Consider the following 18,837-nt stretch of genomic DNA (forward strand, 5'->3'; position numbering starts at 1 on the left):
CATTCGAGAGGGGTTGTCCACGTGGGTATGGGGCAACTAGGAGGGGGAGGGAGGGAGGGTGCGTGAAGGGGTGAGTGGTCAGTCAGAAGGGTAAGTAGGTAGCCCTCTCAAGCATCAAGCGTCTCAGGTTTTGTGCCGGGCCACCCTTTGGCCTGGGTGTTTGGGGAAATTCTGTTAAGCTGCTAAGCCAGGTGTATTGGTCCCTTGGGTTCCTTGAAAGGGAAGTGATATATCCCTTGGTCATTTGGAAAATCCTTGGAGCAAGATCAGTAGAAGTGTTCTTCAGATGGAAAACTACACAGACATATTAGCTTAGGCAACATTTAATTCAAAGATAGTGAAGTTTCTTGCAAAGATGCAGAACTCTTACACTCACAATATCTGATTGGTGGAACACTGCACTTTTAGAGCTTTGGTTGGAATTGGAAAACTTTATGTGCAGAGTGTGCAAATATATGAATGCACTGCATGGACCTGGAAACCTGGAAAAACCTTTAAAAAGGGACAGGAAATAAACAGCAAACTGATGTGGCCAGGTGTCAAACCTATGAGGAGCATGACCAGAATCAGACTGTAAACATGTTTATTTCTGCTGTAAAGCTGGGCGTTTTAACACTATCCAATGAGGAAATAGTTTTTGGTGTTGTGGCTTAATTTTTCAACCCTGAAGGGTGGAAGCTAGGTGCTGCTAGTTTTTACTGTGCTGTTATTATTGGTTAGTTACATGTAAGCTACACCTGATTGGGTGTTTGATTCAGGCAAGCAGAGACACAGATCAGACACTGATTTATTTTTGAACTGCTACATTAAAAACTTTGTTAGTGACATGCAGTTGTCAAGTTTCTTGGAGTTCTGATGTAATGATGTTGGTTTCTGTCGTGGTCTGTTAATACAGGCGTTAACCAGAGTGTGGACACATCACACTTTGTGCAGAGATGAGTGCATTGTGCTGCAAACATCATTAGACACTACTGACAGTAGCCAACCCCCCCACCCCGCCATCCCCCCTCCCTCCACTCCCAACCCAAGCCCAACATAGCATTAGTCTCCATGACAACAGGGTGTCATCGTCAGGTCGAGCCCTCCTCGCTGCTCCCTCGACCGCCCTTTATAGACGCACATAAAGGAGCCAGCTAGGGTCATTCACCAGACATGGGCGCAGGCAAGGCCGAAGCCTGGCGACGGATGTTTGTCCAGGTACGATAAACAAGTGTACAAGTCTATCGCTGTTAACAAGAGGGGGCACGTTGTTTGAGCAGGGAGCTCCGCAGTGTCCCCAGTTTTCTTTAAGCTCCTCTAATCCAAGTGTGTTGTTCCAGTACAAGGAGCATTAAACTGGTGGGGACGCACATCTGCAAACACTTTGAGATACCTGAGCCCCTGTCCTTCTACACTGAAGTGTGAGAGCTGTTTATCCCAGATTTCAAACTTTATCTCCTCAGTGTTTTGCACCAGAAGGTTTGAATAGTTAATTACTTAATATCTGGTACAATTAGATTGAGATTTATTTGAATTTTCTTTTTCTTTTTCTTTTGATAAAGAACTTTTGGATCCCAGGAATATCAAAGCATCACATTTCAGAGCTACTTTTTTGTGATGCACCTTTGAAATCTGTTTACTCTCACTTCCTCATGTTGTTGTATGAGTTTAGTTGTTAACTTAAAGAGATGGTGGAGTCAAAGCAGAAGGTGAAGGAGGTGGGGGTGTGTTGTTTAGTAGTTAGAACAAAGGGTGAGGAGGGGGTAAAGAGGGGGCTCCTTGGGGTCACAGAGGTGGGAGCCTGGAGGAGGCCCACACACTAATCTGTCATGTGCTCGTTTGCCTCGGAGCCCAAAAGTCAGCTCTCCAGTCACCCGTAGCAACCCAGGCGACGGCTTGGTTCACCGCCGCTGCCCGAATGTGTGACTATCAGCAGGAGACGCAGGAAAAAGAGTCATCACATGGCTTTTTGGACAATGCCAGCTGCTTTGTGTGTTTGCAAAACACACGTTAAGTGACAATATGACGGGATAGTTTGGTGATGTTTAGCACAGGAGTCATTGAAAGTCAATGATAATGGCTGAGGAGAAGATCTGAAGGGGGGGTTGAAGGTTAGTACAGGGCTATTGTTAAGTTGTTGTGTTCTTATTTTGGCTGCTCAGCAACCCTGGAAAACAGAGACGCGAGCCACTGCGGTCTGCCATCTGTTCCTTCGCGGAGCAGCTAGAGAGGACAGGGATTGGTTGGTTCACAGAATCTTCAGTATCAGAATTATTCGTATATCTCAAAATCAGATAGCCTTCCGCTCTGGGCTGTCTCGTTCTTGCTCTCTTGTGTCATCAAGGTGTTTCTCAAATCAACTTTGCTGTCTCATTGCAAAGCAGCCGTGCTGTTATTTCCCTGCCTTAGTGCTTCACAGCTTTGTTTACAGTGTGCTCCCGCAGACTTGGTAGCTGTTCTGGAGGTTTTAGTGCTGCATTAGAATGTAATAAGCCCTAATTCGTTTCATGCTCCGACATCAGACCTTTACACTTTGCCCCCTAATCCAGATCTGTCATAGCTCCACTTCAAAGCCAGCTGAACCCACGTGGGATCCACTGACATATAAACATGGCACATTAACCTTGCTTACACTCTTTTGTGAGTGAAAAAAAAACAAGGATGTTGCTGAATTTTCCACTCACACTGAATCCAGCAGTATTCCAGCACTTCTCCCCCCTCTTTCCTTTTCCCTCCTCTCACTGTTAATTTCCATCCCTGCTGATTGCATCCTAACGCAGGTTGTTTAATGAAGTAGCAGAAATGAGTGTTTTTGCTGAGGGACTGTTTACGACACGTGCACGATGCGTGGAGGTGATTAAACAGTGTGAAACTTCTCGGTGTGTGCTAAAGAGCATTCCACCAGACACCCTCCTGTATGATAACAGAAAGAGGAAAAACACAGAAGAAGAATGTGCCCTAAAATGGGATTCAGAGCTGATTTCCTACAGGGCTCGTCCTCATTGCGTACCAGGAGCACAGCGTGAGTTTAAGCGGCCCCTGCAGAGGTGACTGCACATGCCATGACCGCAGCGGCACACAAACAGAGCGGGACCCGTGGAGGGCAGTCAGATTTATAAACTCAAAAGAGAGTCCTCCAAAAGCATACATGAAGAGACTTCTTGAAAGCCCCATGATCAAGTGAGAATAGGCAACAACCCGGGCATGTTTCCCTGCCTTCAGCACAGCAGGGGAATCATCTGCTGCTGTAGTCACAACACTGACCTGTTAGCTTAGGCTGGGCTTAGCTAAGTTGAAAAAAAAAAAAAAAGGCTGAATGACGTCATCCGGGAGGCAGACTGTGATAGCACACATGCCCCTGGTGGAAAACCCGGGTTATTAAGATGGTGGTAGCTGATTCGGCGCTGCCTTCCCTTTTCTACACTTTTGGGGTTATCTTACTCATAACAAAATATATAAGAGGATTTTGGTTTCACATCTTAGAGCTGGTTTCCTTAAATTACCCCTTACCCTTCCAGGGGTACCGCCCTGCAGGCTAGCCTCCACCCCCCATCTCCCTCCATCTCCCCACGGTTGATTGCGGGGTTGTGGCAAGAGCTGCTAGAAAACGGTGGCTGATGCATGCTGGGGGGACCACAGAGGCCAATGAGATTCTGCTGCAGGCCTCCAAGCTGCCCCAGCAGTGCTTTGATATTCATCTCACACCAAGAGAAGAAAATGCAAAAGGGAAAAGGAAGCAGCACAAGCGTGGAAACAGCAAACCAGGCTAAAGACGAGGAGGGAGGGAGGAAGGGAGGGAGGCGAGGAAAGAGGGAGAGAGGTTGAAGGATGGAGGCACCGAGAAGAAATCAAAAGCAGACCTTGTGTATTGCACTGTTTGGTTTGTCATGGGACCCTGGCCGCACCAAATCCCACTTCTGCCATTTTGTGTGATTTTTTTTCTCCCCTCCCTTCCTTACTCCTCTCCAATGCGTGCTTTTGTTTTTGCCCGGCGCTCGGTCCAGGGGCAGGCAGTGGGATTCCAGCACAGTGGGTTCCTTATAACTGGGAGCAATGTCTCTTGTTCTCACCTCTCCCCCCACCACTTCCTCACCTTTTCATTTTTTTTTTCCACTATTGATATCCTCTCGCTTTTCCTCTCTGAACATATGGACTGGTTTTTAAAGGGAGAGCCCAGTCCACATCAAAGACGGATGCTGAGCGGGTCAATTTGTTGCTCCTTTCCCCAACTCTTTCCCCCTCCACCAGCCTCTGTGGACCCTCCCTGCACTGAAGCCATTTACCCAGAATGCTCCAGTGCTTGGGCAGCTCTACAAAGCATAAATATTGAACCATGTGTTCTGTTTCCCTTATGCTACAAACCTTGTTTCCCCGAGTTTTACTGCTGTCACATGATACTACAATCATAAAGTGTTCTGTGGCACAAAAATAAGTAAATCACAAAGAAAACGGACCAATGAGGATAAAAACAGCAAATAAATTTATATAAATCTAAATCTAAGCAGAGCAAACCTTTGCTCCAGATGTGAATCTATCTGAATATTGATTTTAAGGAAAGCTACTCCCCCTTTATCCTCAGGCTTGCAGCGACTGACGCACAAAGCTCCCCTCCTAAGCCCATAAACCAGCTTGTACAATTATTTAGATAAAGAGGGCGACAACAGCAGTATATGCCTCCCAACCCAGAACCTCCTCCTTGGCTCTCATCCTCCTACCACTGCTACCACCGCTCCTGCTCCTCCTTTTTCCTCTTTCTCACCCAGCTATAAAGAAGAAGTTAAAAAAAAAAGAGGAAGGAGGGAAGGGGGGGCAAATGTGTAATTAGCTACACATTTCTGAATCCTCCTTAATGTTCATTACTGAAACCAGGGGCAATTACAAGTTCAAAGGGGTTTAGGGCACCAGCAGCCCCGCATAATCAGTCGCAAATTAAGCACAGCTCATTTGTCACAGCACAGCATGCACGCCTGTATGTGCACACAGAAACACACATGCATGGATGCTGTCAGAGTTGAGTCATAGACAGGCTGACAGGCGTCAATTTCCACACAGGAACAAATCTCAGCTACCCCAAGGCGTTAGGTTAGGTCGGCCAATCCTCTTACGCTCTGCGGCTTTGTTGTCGCCAGACAACAGCAAACACCACGACACCTCTGCTGTTAGCTTGCATGACATTACACTGTATCCTACTTGCATTCATCCTCTTATAGGTGTCCTGTTTGCTCCGACAATCCCTGACACCACCTGTCCTGTACGGGCTCCATTTTTTTTCTTTCACTCGATCTCTCCTGTGTGTGTCTCCTCCCTCCTCGCTGTGTCCCTGCAACACGTGACAGTGTGTGTTTCATGTCTGTCCCTGGAGGTGTATCTCAGTTACCTTTGGGGCTGGGTCACAATGGCTAATCCTGTCTTCAGGTGGCTGTTTAGCACACTGAGAGGAGAGCTCGCAGAACCGGAGGTGAGCTCATGTTACAGGGCTCCCTGACCGGGGGTCACCTCCGACACCGTCAGAATACACACACATGAAACACGCGCACATACTTGCACATGCATGCGATGAATACGGCGGAGTTTTCCCACACAAACACATTGAGCCTGCTTATCTGTCCCAGGTGGCTCAGTCTGTATGTGCCTTTATTCTTCTTTATCTGTCTACTGTACGACTCCTCTTCTACTCTTTCCCCGTCTCTTCTCATTCCCAGATCACTCACACTCTTGTTCGCATTAGTAGTCCCTGATATGATCTCCATGAAGACTTGCTCCAGTGGCCATGCGTTGCCTGTCCTGCCCGGCACCCTCATTGTTTGAGCTGCTCTCACACGGGGGACACAGTCAGGTCTCTGGTGGATTGAATGGAGCCCTATCATGTGTGGCTCTTCGTAGTGGGAGAGGAAGAACTCATTTTTCACTAAGGCGAGCGACATCCATCTCAGCAGCCAAACGCAGGGCTGTTTCATTAAGTAGCCCATCCAGGCAGACAGATGTGTTCCCCACACAGCCATGTTTGCCTATGCAAGAGCGTGTATTAACCCACAATCCTTTGGGGGAGATTAATAGGCTAGCAGCCTCTTTCCATTGATTATCTCCATGCTATTTTCTCCTCCTTCCACTGGCTAGATATTAAAAACTAATGAAGCCTATTGAAAAAGGGAACCGCGAGACTCTTCACGGATCATTTTCGGTTATTTGGACTCAAACAGAGAGGGATCTCTTTAAGGCACAGTTTGAGTCGAATTAAGAAAATAAATGTGGAGAGCAGCGTTGGAGTAGGAAGAGGAAAAAGAGGAGAGAGAGTGTGACTGTGAAAAGATGTGTGTTTAAGAAAAGACAACTCCACTCTGACACATGGAGCGGAGAAGCGGCAGATGTTAGCAATTCCGGAGCATAGCAAAGCATTCCTAGTGTTGGAACCACGACCTAATTGCCATAATGGACGTGGTAAGCGCTGACAGTAATGGAGTTGTGGGGATCCATCCCCAGCAACCTGAATTAGGGGCCACTTGGCAGATCCACTTCAAGATGGGCTGTGCTTTCAAGCCAAGATGCTTTTGTTTTCTCTCCTCAGTACTTCCTTAATTTTGCTTCTGCTGTCAAGATTTTTTTTCCCTCGCATCACTTTCCCCAGTGGTGCTCGGAAAAAGGGTGCACTTTTTTCGGGGAAAAAGGGGTGTGCGATAAAGGCGGGTCAGAGAGACCTTTAGGCGACTGGTGAGCTAAGAGTTAAAAGCGTCCATGTGATGGGCTCACCTCTGCACCAGGCCTGGTGAAAGGCGGCGGGGTGCTGTCGGAGAAAATGACTTCCTGAGACATTACCATCAATCACCAGACAGGTCAGGCCCCCCGATCCCGCCATCAGGATGGAGGAGAGGAGAGGAGAGGAGAGAGGGGGAAGGGGATTAGACTAGAGGGGATGAAAACAGAGGAAGCCTGAGTTAAGGCTTGTTGTGGAGCAAACTATTAACAGTCTCTTTTTCTCACTGTCTTGACTGCTTTATGTCTCCTTCTTTCTCTGTCTTTTTTTCTACTTCTATTTTCCGGTCTTCCATAAAACGGCTACCAAGGCATTCAGGAACGGCCCCTGCTGGTCAGAGTCCTCTCCTCGGCTCAATTGCATCATTAATTATTCCACAGGCAGTGGGCTGGAAGCAAATCTAAAAGAGAGGAGGAGAAAAAAAAGGGAGAAGGAGCAAGAGTTAGATGGGGCGATGTAGGGGGGGACAGCTGCTGAGCACCCCAAAGTTTGGGCTTGCTTTCACTCTCTTTCGCTCTCTGTTCTTTCTCTTTCTGTAAATGAAGGATGAGGAGAGGGGAGGGGCTTGGGTTACCTCAGCAAGCGGTTGTGTTACATTCCTGAGAAGGGAAGGGGTAAAGGGGGGGTGGTTCAACGAGTTGTTGAAAAGAACACAGACGCTTGTCAACAGCCACCGAGCTGGGGAGCCATCCTGCCATTGCTTTTAGGCCTCGGAGGTCAATGACCTTCTGTTGCACCCAGATACAGAGAGGTAGATGGAAACAGGGAAAGCAACAAAAAGGTACAGGACATCTTCACTGCGTGTCAAAGGCAGAGGTCACAAGCCTCTAAAATCTCTGGATCCCTCCACTCTTCGTCTGTAAACTCTGGCTGAATGGGAGACAGCGGATTAGCTCTGTGGACAGTAGAGTCGAGAGAAGAAGAGAGGAATACAGACAGAAAGAGAGACAGAGAGGGAGAGGAAGCGGCGAGCGCTGCTGGCAGTCGCGGCAAAATGGCCCATTAGATTTAAGGAGTAAAAGTTCATCAGCTTTATTAATGGGCAGATATATAAATGAAGTATGAATTACCTGACTTTTATGGAGTGGCGAGAGTGAAACTGGAGTGTCTTATGATATAATGTTTTAGTGAGCCGCTCTGAGCGCTCTGATGAGCAGACTGCAGAGAGGAGGAGGAGGAGGAGGAGGAGAGAAGGAGAGGAGAGAAGTGTGCTGGGGTCCCCTGAGTCCAGTGGCTGGAAGGTTGCCTGATTGTTGCTAACATGCGTAGCTGATCGGGTTAGCTCCAAGACAGGGACGTTCATAGCTTCCAGGCTTATTCTTTGCGTGTCATTAGGTAGCAGAGTTCAAAAATTTGCCGGCATGAAAAAAATGACAAAGAATAAAAAAAAAAAAAAGGTCAGCCACATGTCTGATTTTGTCGCTCTTGTATGTGTGTGCATGCAACAACACAAGCCTGCAGCAGTCTGCAGTCCAGCACGCCTGCAGAAGATTGTCTACGAACATGCACGCACTAATACAATATGTGCCAGCACACACTCAATCACACACACACACACATGCTCCCCACCATCCTGTAATAAGCGGTAAGCTGAGCTAGCTGATGGTCATCCTCCCATGGGGCTGCTGGGTGGCTGCCAACTTCCTGCCTGCTTTGTCAGTGGATAAAGCCCCTAACAAACGAGAGGGCTGTAGCTAGGCAGGCCAGCCAGGTCAAAGGTCACCTAAAACCCCCGGGCAGGATTGAGCCTAAGAGCACTACAAGGAACGAAAGAGAGGAAGAGAGAGGATGGAAGAATGCACTTAAAGATTGGCTGCTATTAACCAGGCCTAAAAGCTATATCCCCTGCTTTACCACTCCTCTTCTTCTCCTCTTTTTTCTCTTCCTCCCTTCTCTTGTCTTCTCTTTTTTCTTTTGGCGGCACATCACAAAGTCATTTTAACTCTCGTCACATGTCGACTCCGCTTTGAGGAACATTAAGAAAGTGAAAGATCCTGAGGGCATTTGTCAGTCCACACAGACCCGTGCAGCCAGCCGCCCCTGGGTGTTGAGCAATGACAGGAGATATCTCCTTGACTCATACACCCTGAGATGAAAGGAGAGCTCAGAAGATGAGCGTCTCCGAAAGGCAAGAAAAGAAAAGAAAAGAAAAGAAAGAAAAAACGGAATGCAGTAAAAGAGGAGACACAACAGGTAGGGACAGGGGGTGATGACTGATCAGGGTTTGGTTTGGCTTTCTTCCATAGGAGTGCTTGTGATCTCAGATGAATGCACCTATAGTCACCATCAGCTCTTGTCTCCCTGACGTGGGCTTGATCTGAAGTGTCCAGGGCCTGTGAGATCCTCTCTTTCAGGCAGAGGATGGACAAGAGGAGAGAGGAATAAATCTTCCTCTCCACCCCAGCTGTCCATTCAGAGGGAGAGAAAATTTGACATGGTTGACTTGAACACATTTAGCATCATTAGCAAACAGGAAGTGTCCCCTGCAGCTGTTTTGCAGCTGGGGGAGGGGGAAGTTCCTGCCCGCACTGTAATGGACAAATGTTACCCTCTATGTTTGCCTTTGATTTTTGACCTGAAAACAAAAATTGACATTACAAATGTCCTGTGATATCTTCCAAATAGGCTTGACATTCCACCACGGGCCCCGGGGGGTTTCTTGTTTGTCCTCTGTAAGTGGTTGTGCTCTTGTTGTTGTGTCCCGAGGCTCGCTATTAGAACGTAGTGGCCTTTCTCTGGAGAATGTGGAGTCTTAAAGAGGCAGAAACCAGAGCGAAGAGGAGAAAGGGGGGCAGATTGTGTATTTGAATACTTATGCTCATTAAGTTAATGCACAATGAAAGGGAGAACTGTCAAGTGGGAACTCTCAGAAGCTTCTGTTTGAAGAACGGACACACTCACTTCTTTCTCTCGCTCTGTCGGTCCATCTCAGCACAAATTAATCTGTTTCTGTCTCAACTGAAGATCAGCCCCACTTTACATTGACTCTGGGAGTTAAACAAAGCCTACACAACACAATGGAGTAAGAGGATAAACTTAAAGAGACCCTGTATGTTAATATTAAGTCCTTTTGCCAACACACTTTATCAACATCCTCAGCATTGTAAGAGCTTTACTGTGCTTTCCCAGCACTTCTTTAAAACAGAACTGTAAGCTTTTGTGCGCCCAAATAGCAACTAAAAAACCAAGCAGAGAAACAAAAACTGTAAATTTTATATTCATAGAAGAAGCCAGGGAAATAATATTTGTCAGGAGGCAGTTATGCATCTCAGCCAATGAATTTTGAACCCAAAAAACAGAAACAGTTTCTGGACATAATTGGAAATCAAATAAAAGGTATAAAAGTTTTTTCAGGGTAAAATCTTTGGTAATAACTTTTGTTTGAACTCTCATAATCCATGCTAAAGGTTTTCTCATGCCAAGCCTCTGCTCAGAAAATCATTGCTTTTTTACAATGTGTGCATACGTCATTAAACCAGCGCTGGTGTTTATTCAGAGGCTTAGCCCGGTCACTCACATTAGCTTTAGCATGTGCTCCCAATGACTTTATGACCGGCAACAGTGACAAGTGGTGTGGACATGCAGGCAAAGTGGGTGGGTCCTCTTGCTTTGACAGGCCCACCAAGCCTCTAATGATCTGCTTATGGGCCCTTAAAGTCCCTCACAGCTCCAGCAGACCCAGGCCTCTCTATAAACATTATCATAGAGATGTCAATAACAGATTTGCTTTTTAGAATTACATTAAAAACAGAGTTATTCCTTTTACTTTTATGGGGTACAGTGTTCCAAAGGAAGATGAACCTTTGACTCAGCTGAAGTCATTGCAACAAGATGTTAGCAGGATTTCTTCAGAGCAGCGAGCATGGCTATGTGTTGACATCAGGCGAGTTTGAGAGCGGAGCAGCAGAACAGAGCCGGGTGCCCCTGAGCAGGCAGTTACCACAACAAAGCCAACAGACTGGTCTGAAAAACCAGGCCAAATTCCTGCCCTCTAGGACCTGGCTTAAAGCTTCAACGGAAACTTTGAAAAGGGGGGGTTAGTTGGTCGGTGGAGTGAGAGGCAGGGGGGTGGACAAGATGAGATGAGAGGAGAGGAAGAGAAGAAGAGGTTTGAGTGAAGAGAGGATACGAGACGAGGCCAGATGGGTTAGCATGCATGGAGAAAGGAAAGGGATAGCTGCTGGGGCCTGTGTGGAGTACAGCGGGAGGAAGAAAGATGGACAGAAAAGAGGGAGAGACGGAGACAGAGAGAAGGGCAGGCCCCCTATGTAAGGATGAAGGGATCGTATTCCTCCTCTTGAAAGCCATGTGGTGGAAAAAGAAGCCATGAACTTGATCTGACGATTAAATAGGCACATCTCTATGGCTGCGGGCCACAAACGAGACCAGGTCCACAACACAGCGCACTCACAGTTTGTGTACACAACTGTTGGCAAACTCCAACATCTATTAGGAGTCAGGAGTCTTTGGTGGAATTTATCCAAATAATGATTACAGTTTTCCCAGTTTTGTTTTCTTTATTGGATAAAAGTGATACTTTATTATCAATATGCATGATAGCATTTGGAAAAACATCTCTCTCCCTCTCGTTGGTCGATGCGTAAAGTCTGGAGGTGCATTGGGATTGTGTGGGAGTGATTGCTATTTAGCCTCATGCAGCTTGGTACAATCAGATGCCTGTATCTCACATATCCTCCAGGGTTCCTTCCTCACCCTCTCCCTCCTTCACCCGCTTTACTCTTACCGTAGCTTGGCAGGCGAGCGGGGGCAGTTATGCCGTAGAGCTTCTCTACAACCTTGCACCATCTCCAGTGAACATAAATTAATGGTGTAGAGCAAACAGGCTGCTGGCCGAGGTCCAGGAGCTGGCTTCAGGAGCCCAGCCAGCAATTGTTGTGGCGGGCCATGGCAGCAACAGCAGCAGTAGTACTGATGCACTGCCAACCAACCAGCCAGCCAGCCAGCCAGTCAGTCAGAGAGGCAGACAGACAGACTGGGGGCCCTTTTGCTCTATAATAGATGCCGCGGGCCTTGCCAGTCCTTGCCTTGTATTTGCAATCATCGCCGTTTTACTGTCAGAGGGCAGTCCGCTGAGAGCCCTTACACTTATTGTGGAAGCTGTGGTGTCTGGAGTGAGGGAGACAGGAGTGCAGCGGTATGTTCTGAATGCAGATGGTGTGAGGTGTAGATATGGATGTACTTTCATTTGCTGTTATCAGAGGTTGGCATGCAGTGCGTGTGCGTCGTGGGCTGGCATCATGTGAGGGCTGTTTATAAGCTGGCTGTATCTGTGTGAGTCTGCGTGTGTGAGAGTGCGAAAGGGTTGAAACACTGAGACATGAGGCATTCTTGCCTGTTTTCAGACTGTTGTCAGGAAGCTCTTTAAGTGCCTTGACAAAAAAATAAAACAAGCCTTAAGAAAAGCCACCTGCTGAGGTGCCAGTCCAGCTCATTCACAGACTGCCATCCTGAAAGCAGGTGGATAGGTATAAATCCAACCTGCAGCCCTTTCCTGTCCTTTAGATGTCTCCATCCTTTTCACAACAATAAAGTAAATCATTTTCTCATTTTAAACATTTTTCTTCCACTATGCTTCAAATAATGATTGGACTTATTCAGATGTACTTCAACTATCAGATCTAGAGCATTGAAAGAAATGTGACACTCCATTTTTAATTGTCACTTGCCAATCTATTTGAAGTTCCTCAACAGAAATAATTAACTTTATCTCTCAATTCAAACCTCAAGATCTGTCACTGAACCGCACCGAAACGCCTCATATCGCTCTGCGCGTCGTAAACACTCGCGAAGGATTCCACAAACTCTCACTGGATTGATTTGTCATATCTGTTTGATCTCTCAGTAATGCAGATATGCATTCAATCTCATTGTCATTTGTCAAAGAAAGCCAATTGTGCTGTTATTAACAACGGCAACTTTCATATTTAAAATGTGCCAATCTTACCCCAACTCAGCACGGTCTCCATATTAAAAATGTCATTCCTATATTTGATTGCGTTATTTTCTGACAGTGAGGGTTATTATCAGCCTGCAGTCACTTTGATTAAAAACAAATAAGATTCCAATCAATGCGAGAAAGGCGTATATGAAAGGGGAATGGTATCGCTGTAAAACAACAACCTCACAATAATTCCTGGGAAATAAGACTCCTAATTTGAAAAAGTTACATGCACAGAATAAAAATATAAATGACTACATTAGCTGAGGCCAAATCACACCAATCACGATCAGCAAATCCCCTGTGTTACCATGAGAACCAGGGGTAAACAGCCAATGGCCTGTGATTTCCTGGGAGTCATTAGCATGGAATAGGTTTTGCAAGCCACAGCAACCTTGCGACCTGGCTCTATAACTCATGTCACATGCTGATGATGTCATTCATCAATGGGGTCCACCAGCCTCTCAGGCAAGGGGGCTGCAGGTTGGGTGAGCAGCGGTGGTGCCGTGGGGGGAGGTTGGACAGGGGTGAGAAGAAGCGGGCGGGCGGGGGTTTGAGAATGGAGCTGCTGGGATAATGATCGGGCTGTGGGATTTGACGACGGCAGCAAATAGGTGTCAGGAGAGTATGAATGTGATGTATGGCGAGCTGTATGTTGAGGTTGTAGATGGGGAGAGGGCGTGAGCGCAAGGTGTGTGTGTGTCGTGTGAGAGTGGGTCCATCAGTAGATGTGGTTATTGTGTATGGTGAAAACGCCAAGCTGGGCTCAGGGGGGGTTTAAGGAGCGCGCACAGCGGATGATGGAGCTACCTTTAGCTTGTAATGTTCTGCAACCACAGGGGCCATTACATCCAGCACTATCAGAGAGCACAGGGAGCATCACACCCTGTAATTTAGCCAGCAGTCACACACACACTAACACACACTAACACACACACACAATTCGATTGTCATGTCTGGCAGAGTGTGATCCACCTGTGTTTATGTGTTTGTGTTGATGCTTGCCTCTGCCTTTCTAGGTCAGATTGGAATTGGACAACTCTCGCGCATCAGGAAAGTGCACACTCGCGCCATTAACAGGCTCAGGCATAATTAACAGAGCTGTTTCGATCGTGGCCGGCAAATTGGAGCTGCTCATTTCTGGCTCTAATTATTTATAGACCGTCTGTTTTACGTTTTGCGGTCAATCCTCTTTTAAGGATATTGGCCTTGGTGTTTGTAACTGAACATATTGAGTGGATCCAAAGCTAGTGGGGGAGATTATCAATACCATCTTTGATCTCTCCCTGTGTTTGTGTTTCATCCATTAAATAAGCATGTCATACTGTCTCCTGAGGGAAGAGAAGGACATCTCCAGGAAGAAACCCATTAGACACTGATTTAGCCCTCTGATTTGATGTTTTCTTAATTCACTCACAGTTTAATCTCGTGTTTCCCTCATCATTTTTTTCCGGCCTACTGGGTGATGTAGATACATTTATTTTTTTTTTTACTGAAGCAATTAACATCAAGAGGTTACTCAGAGGTCTAAATAGCCGTTCTCCAATTTCACGGCTGCTGCAGCCTTGTAACCACAAGGCCCACCATGCCGACTCACTTCTCATGACCGTGTGTGTGTGAGTGTGTGTGTGTGTGTGTGACTGCCACCACACACCATTTTCTGTAGCTGAAAATTCACCATGCTTTGAGCAAAAGCTGCCACAGCGTAAAGTGTGGGTGGCCTGCAGTCACAGCTATAAAAAGTGTGTGTGTGTGTGTGAGAAAAGGAGGGAGGGGGTGAGGCAGGAGGAGTTGATGAGGAAGGAGGCATTTTCTGTGCATCTTTGTGTGTGTGTGTTGCAAGTATCGGGGTTGCAGAAGAGCGATCTAGTCTGACGTAGGGAGCGAGGAGCAGACTGGAAGAGGGTATGAGCTGAACCAAATAGGATTTTTTCACCGCTGTGTCTATGTGGTTGGAGTAAATCTCCTTACTCAGGGGTTTCATGTGCTAGGGGGGCTTTAACGTCCCCACTCTCCTTGATGAGACATCTTTCTTGTTTGTTCAAACCATTCATTACGTGGTGGCTGCCGGACGAGCTACGCCGCTGGCCGGCGTATTTATCACCAAGCTAAAGCGCGCTCCGGCTGACAGTCGGGGATTGATGACCAGGTCCAGGCCTGAGAGGCTGAGGAAGCCTTAATACAATGTAGATGACCCACTACCATATCCAATTTAGGTCTCTGCCCCCCTTCCCTCTCACCACCACAACACATCATCCCACATCTCAATTTGTGTATGCAGCATACATATGCGTACATGTTAGTGTATAAAATCCAAGTAGGAGGGAGTGTGCGTTCTATTTGCGGGCTTGTTTTGGTGGTGACCGAGGTCAGAGCTAATGTGAAAACGCCCAGGAAACCCAGGAGTGTGAGGGGGGAGGGGCAAAACAGCAGGACTCTTATTACACACATGCACATGAGGATGCTCTTTGGACATGTTTGCACACCCGGACATATTTGCACGCACACAGATACCCAAAGAAATTGCACTTCTTTGCTTGCCAAAAAAACGTCAACACCAAGCAATCAAAAAATGTATTTCTATTCCAGCTTTATCGTCTTTCCTTTGTTGATGATTTGAGCATATTAAAAGGAACTGCGTACACAAGTACAAATCAGATTAGCCAGGGCTCATTATTTGTCCAATCTCAGCCTTGTTTGTTATTAATTGAGCACATTCCTCCAACCATTTTTTCATCTCTCCTTTAATTAAAACCGACCACGTTTAGAGGAGACAGTGCTACCTGAAAGCGGAAATCCTCCCCTCTCCTGATATGAAACCTCACTTACATCAATTATTCCAGCCGCAAATGAGAAAACAGTTCTTGAGCATTTGTTATCATTTCATGTTAAAAGTGAATTCAATTAACACAAGCCAAGCAGACGTTAGCAGGCTTTATGGAATTTGCTTTCTCAGGGAGTGTGGAGGAGGAGAGGAGCTAAGAGAAAAAAGAAGAAGAAGAAGAAGAAGAAGAAGAAGGGGAAAGGTTTAAGTCGTGAGGCGAAAGGTGTTTTCCTTGAGGGGGAAGAATGTGCGTTAATGGAGCTTGAAACCAGAGGAGGATTTAAGTGTCACTTTTAAAAAAAGGCATTTTTGTGTGTTGTGATTTGCAGGTGTCATGTCTGTGAATATTTGTGTGTGTGTGTATTTCTGTTTCTCTGTGTACACGCACGCTGTCTGTCTACAGCGGCTGAATGAAACACATAGTGTCTCATTTGTTTCGTTTGCGTGCGCCCCGACTCCTAATCTGGCCCTTAAAGACATCTGTCACCAGCGATCACTGTTGTTTTGTCATGCTTCATAGCAGGCCCAGAGGGAGAAAGAGGCAGCCCAAGGTCTGCCATTTATATCAGCCCATGTTCTCTAGATTGGACCTGACACAAATAGTATCATTGCAGCCCGGGTCGCAGAATTACATTTTCAGGTAAAAATCTTGGCTGGGCTGTGGAGGAGATTTCACAGCATTCTGTTCTCTCAGCATTAGCCTGTATTCTGCTGCTCTCTATGAAAGAGCCACCACCAGGATAACATGTCAGACATTCAAGGAAAGATAAATGTATTCGCAGCAAATCTGCACCCACTCATTCTGTTGCTGGGTTTTATAAAAGGATTCTCCGACACCACTGGATCTGCTTTAAAAAGTCCTGTATGAGCATATGCTGGGTTGGAGCACTATATGTTGTTTGTGTGTGGGCGGGGTGGGGTTAGAGAAGGGGGTTATCACAGTTGACAGTTTTGACAAACTTGTTCGGCCAGCTCTGACAGGTTTAGCTCTGAATTGTGTGTGTGTGTGTGTGTGTTGATGAGTGGGTGGACACGTGTATGCTCTGAATGTCTATACTGTGCAGAGGGAGAGGCAGGGTTGGGTGGAGGTCAGGAGAAGGTGCAGTCTTGGGTTACACAATGCAACAAACACGAGAACATATTGAATACATACAGTAATGGGCAACTGCCAGGAACCTGACTCGGAGCTTGTGGCCTCCTCTTTACAAACGTTTACACGCGTGAATATTTATGTTAATCTGAATGTCAGCGGCGCTCATGTGTGTTTTCTCTTTCTCTCCGTTTGCCTCCGCAGCACCCGTACCCATCTGAAGAGCAGAAGAAGCAGCTAGCCCAAGACACGGGCCTCACCATCTTACAAGTAAACAACTGGTGAGTCAAGATTTCCGCTTGCCCTATCTCCACCACCAGCATCGCTCTGCCTTTCATTTTTCAAAAGCCTTCGCCTCCCTCTTGCCGCCAAGTGTGAAAACCGTTTATGTTTAGCCCTCCCCGTGGCAAATAGACACACGCAGCAAATGCACACACACTGACAACCTTTGTAGCGTTATTATATGTAAGCTAGCAGGATGTTCCGCTGTTATCGGTGGAGTGTTCTGCGGCTAAGTCACCGGCCTTTGTGGTGAGACGCGCATGTATTTGAGGGATATGTTTGAGGGAGAAAGGAAAGACATCATAAGCTATCCTTCAGCCCCCACACCAACCCCACCCCTTCCATCCTAAAACCATACCTAGCACCACTACTGGTGCCCCCACAAAAGGCAAAAACTGCCTTCCACCCCCTCCCCGTTTTACACGCAGCTATATGGTGGATTAAGGTTTTGGTGGCCTGGCCAGCAGGGCCTTTGTAGATGGCTTAGCACATAACTGGGGGTGGTGGATTAAATAAAATGATCACAGAAGCAAAGAAATGATACAGGAATTACTTATCAAAATACTAGCCCAGGTTTTATCTGCAGCTTAATTTTGTTCAGTACATTCTCAGGGTGATGTTCAGATTAATTGAACTGACAGCTTCCTTTCAAATTTCCGGCAAGGTATTTGCACGGATTTCAGGTCTTACACAAACTTAATTATATGGAACCCCATTTTATCATTCTAATTCCATGTAGCGGGGGTTCTATTTACAAATGACAAGTCTGTGCCTTTTATTCACAGCTTTCCTTAATATATTTATCAAAGCCGGTTCATTTACAAAGTGCTCTATCTGTTGGGTACAGGCGGGCCGACATTAACGAAGCTTTTAGGTTTATCAGACTCACAGGCTGACAAGCCACCCGAGGGTCAATTGATTTTTTGGTTCTCTGATACATTTTTTTCTCATTTTTTTCTGGATCACAATGAGAAACATGCCTGGAGAATTAGCCTGGTTTGTCGGCCTTATCTATCAGCCCCCACCCTCGCCCCCACCCTCCTCCCAGTTCTGCTTTCTCTGTCTGTGTCCCTCACTCTCTTTCTCCCTCACCCTTTTCTTTCTTCCCTTCAAGCCAGGAGAAGTCAAGCTACTTAAATTGGCCACAGGAACCGCTGTTATCAGACTTTAATGCACCCTACAGTGTGGATAGCATTTCAATTACACCAGTAACCAAAGATTAGCCCCCGCTTGCCTGTTTCATGCCTCGTGCCACCGTTTCGGGACGCCACGCACCTTACCTACAGGAGCAGAAAATTGAGTTGCCTTGCCTGTGTCATGGTGATTAATGCAGAAATAGTCTGCAAACCTGCGAGGAAAGGGAGGGAGGGAACCAGAGAAAGAAATAGACAGAGACATAGATAGATATAGGAAGAGTCGCTGCCTTCTCGGAGGCCATGAAATCCAAGCCTGGTGCTGAAATGCCTCAGATCCATTTATAAAGAGGTCTCAGGGAATCTCATGCAGGGTGACATCCTCATGAACACATGCACGCGTACTAAAGCATGCATGTACTCATAGGTGGTTATGACTCTGTGTATTAATGTAGCAGCAGGAGTGTTAACAAAAACACCAGGAATCAATTTCCACAAATAAAGTCATTTGAGAAGCTCTGACTCAAGCTGGTTTACCGCTGGTTCATTCTGGGTTGTTTTCAGCTATTTCACAGCGAGTTTAAGATGAGAAAGGAACGGAGAATGAAGTTTTATCCCCTCTTGAACTTCTTTAGCAGGCTACATTTGGCTTTGCTTGGGCTGTGCTCGTGCTGTTTGTGAGTGTTCTGCTTCTGCTTCCAGTGGTTGCTGTCCACCCAGGATGTGACCAAACTCTGCCACATGAAATTCCTGTTTCCTTCAAAAAAAAAAAAAAAAAAAAGCTCTTCAAATTCCTGGCTGGGCCCTCACATTGTTCTG

The 18,837-nt window shown here is 46.5% G+C and overlaps 1 protein-coding gene across 5 annotated transcripts in view; it reads left to right on the forward strand.

The window, feature by feature from the left end:
• The window catches only part of meis2a (Meis homeobox 2a), a 198,431-nt gene that overhangs the window by 158,473 nt on the left and 21,121 nt on the right, over nt 1-18,837 (forward strand). For all 5 annotated transcript variants that reach the window (XM_074692248.1, XM_074692253.1, XM_074692250.1 and 2 more), the window contains one exon: nt 16,808-16,884. In XM_074692248.1, coding sequence (XP_074548349.1) covers nt 16,808-16,884 — 77 coding nt within the window. The remainder of the gene's footprint in view (nt 1-16,807; nt 16,885-18,837) is intronic.

This window comes from Halichoeres trimaculatus, unplaced genomic scaffold (assembly GCF_033239565.1).
Source record: "Halichoeres trimaculatus isolate MK-OKI-2021-1 unplaced genomic scaffold, fHalTri1.1 fHalTri1_scaffold_17, whole genome shotgun sequence".
Lineage (NCBI taxonomy): Eukaryota > Metazoa > Chordata > Actinopteri > Labriformes > Labridae > Halichoeres > Halichoeres trimaculatus.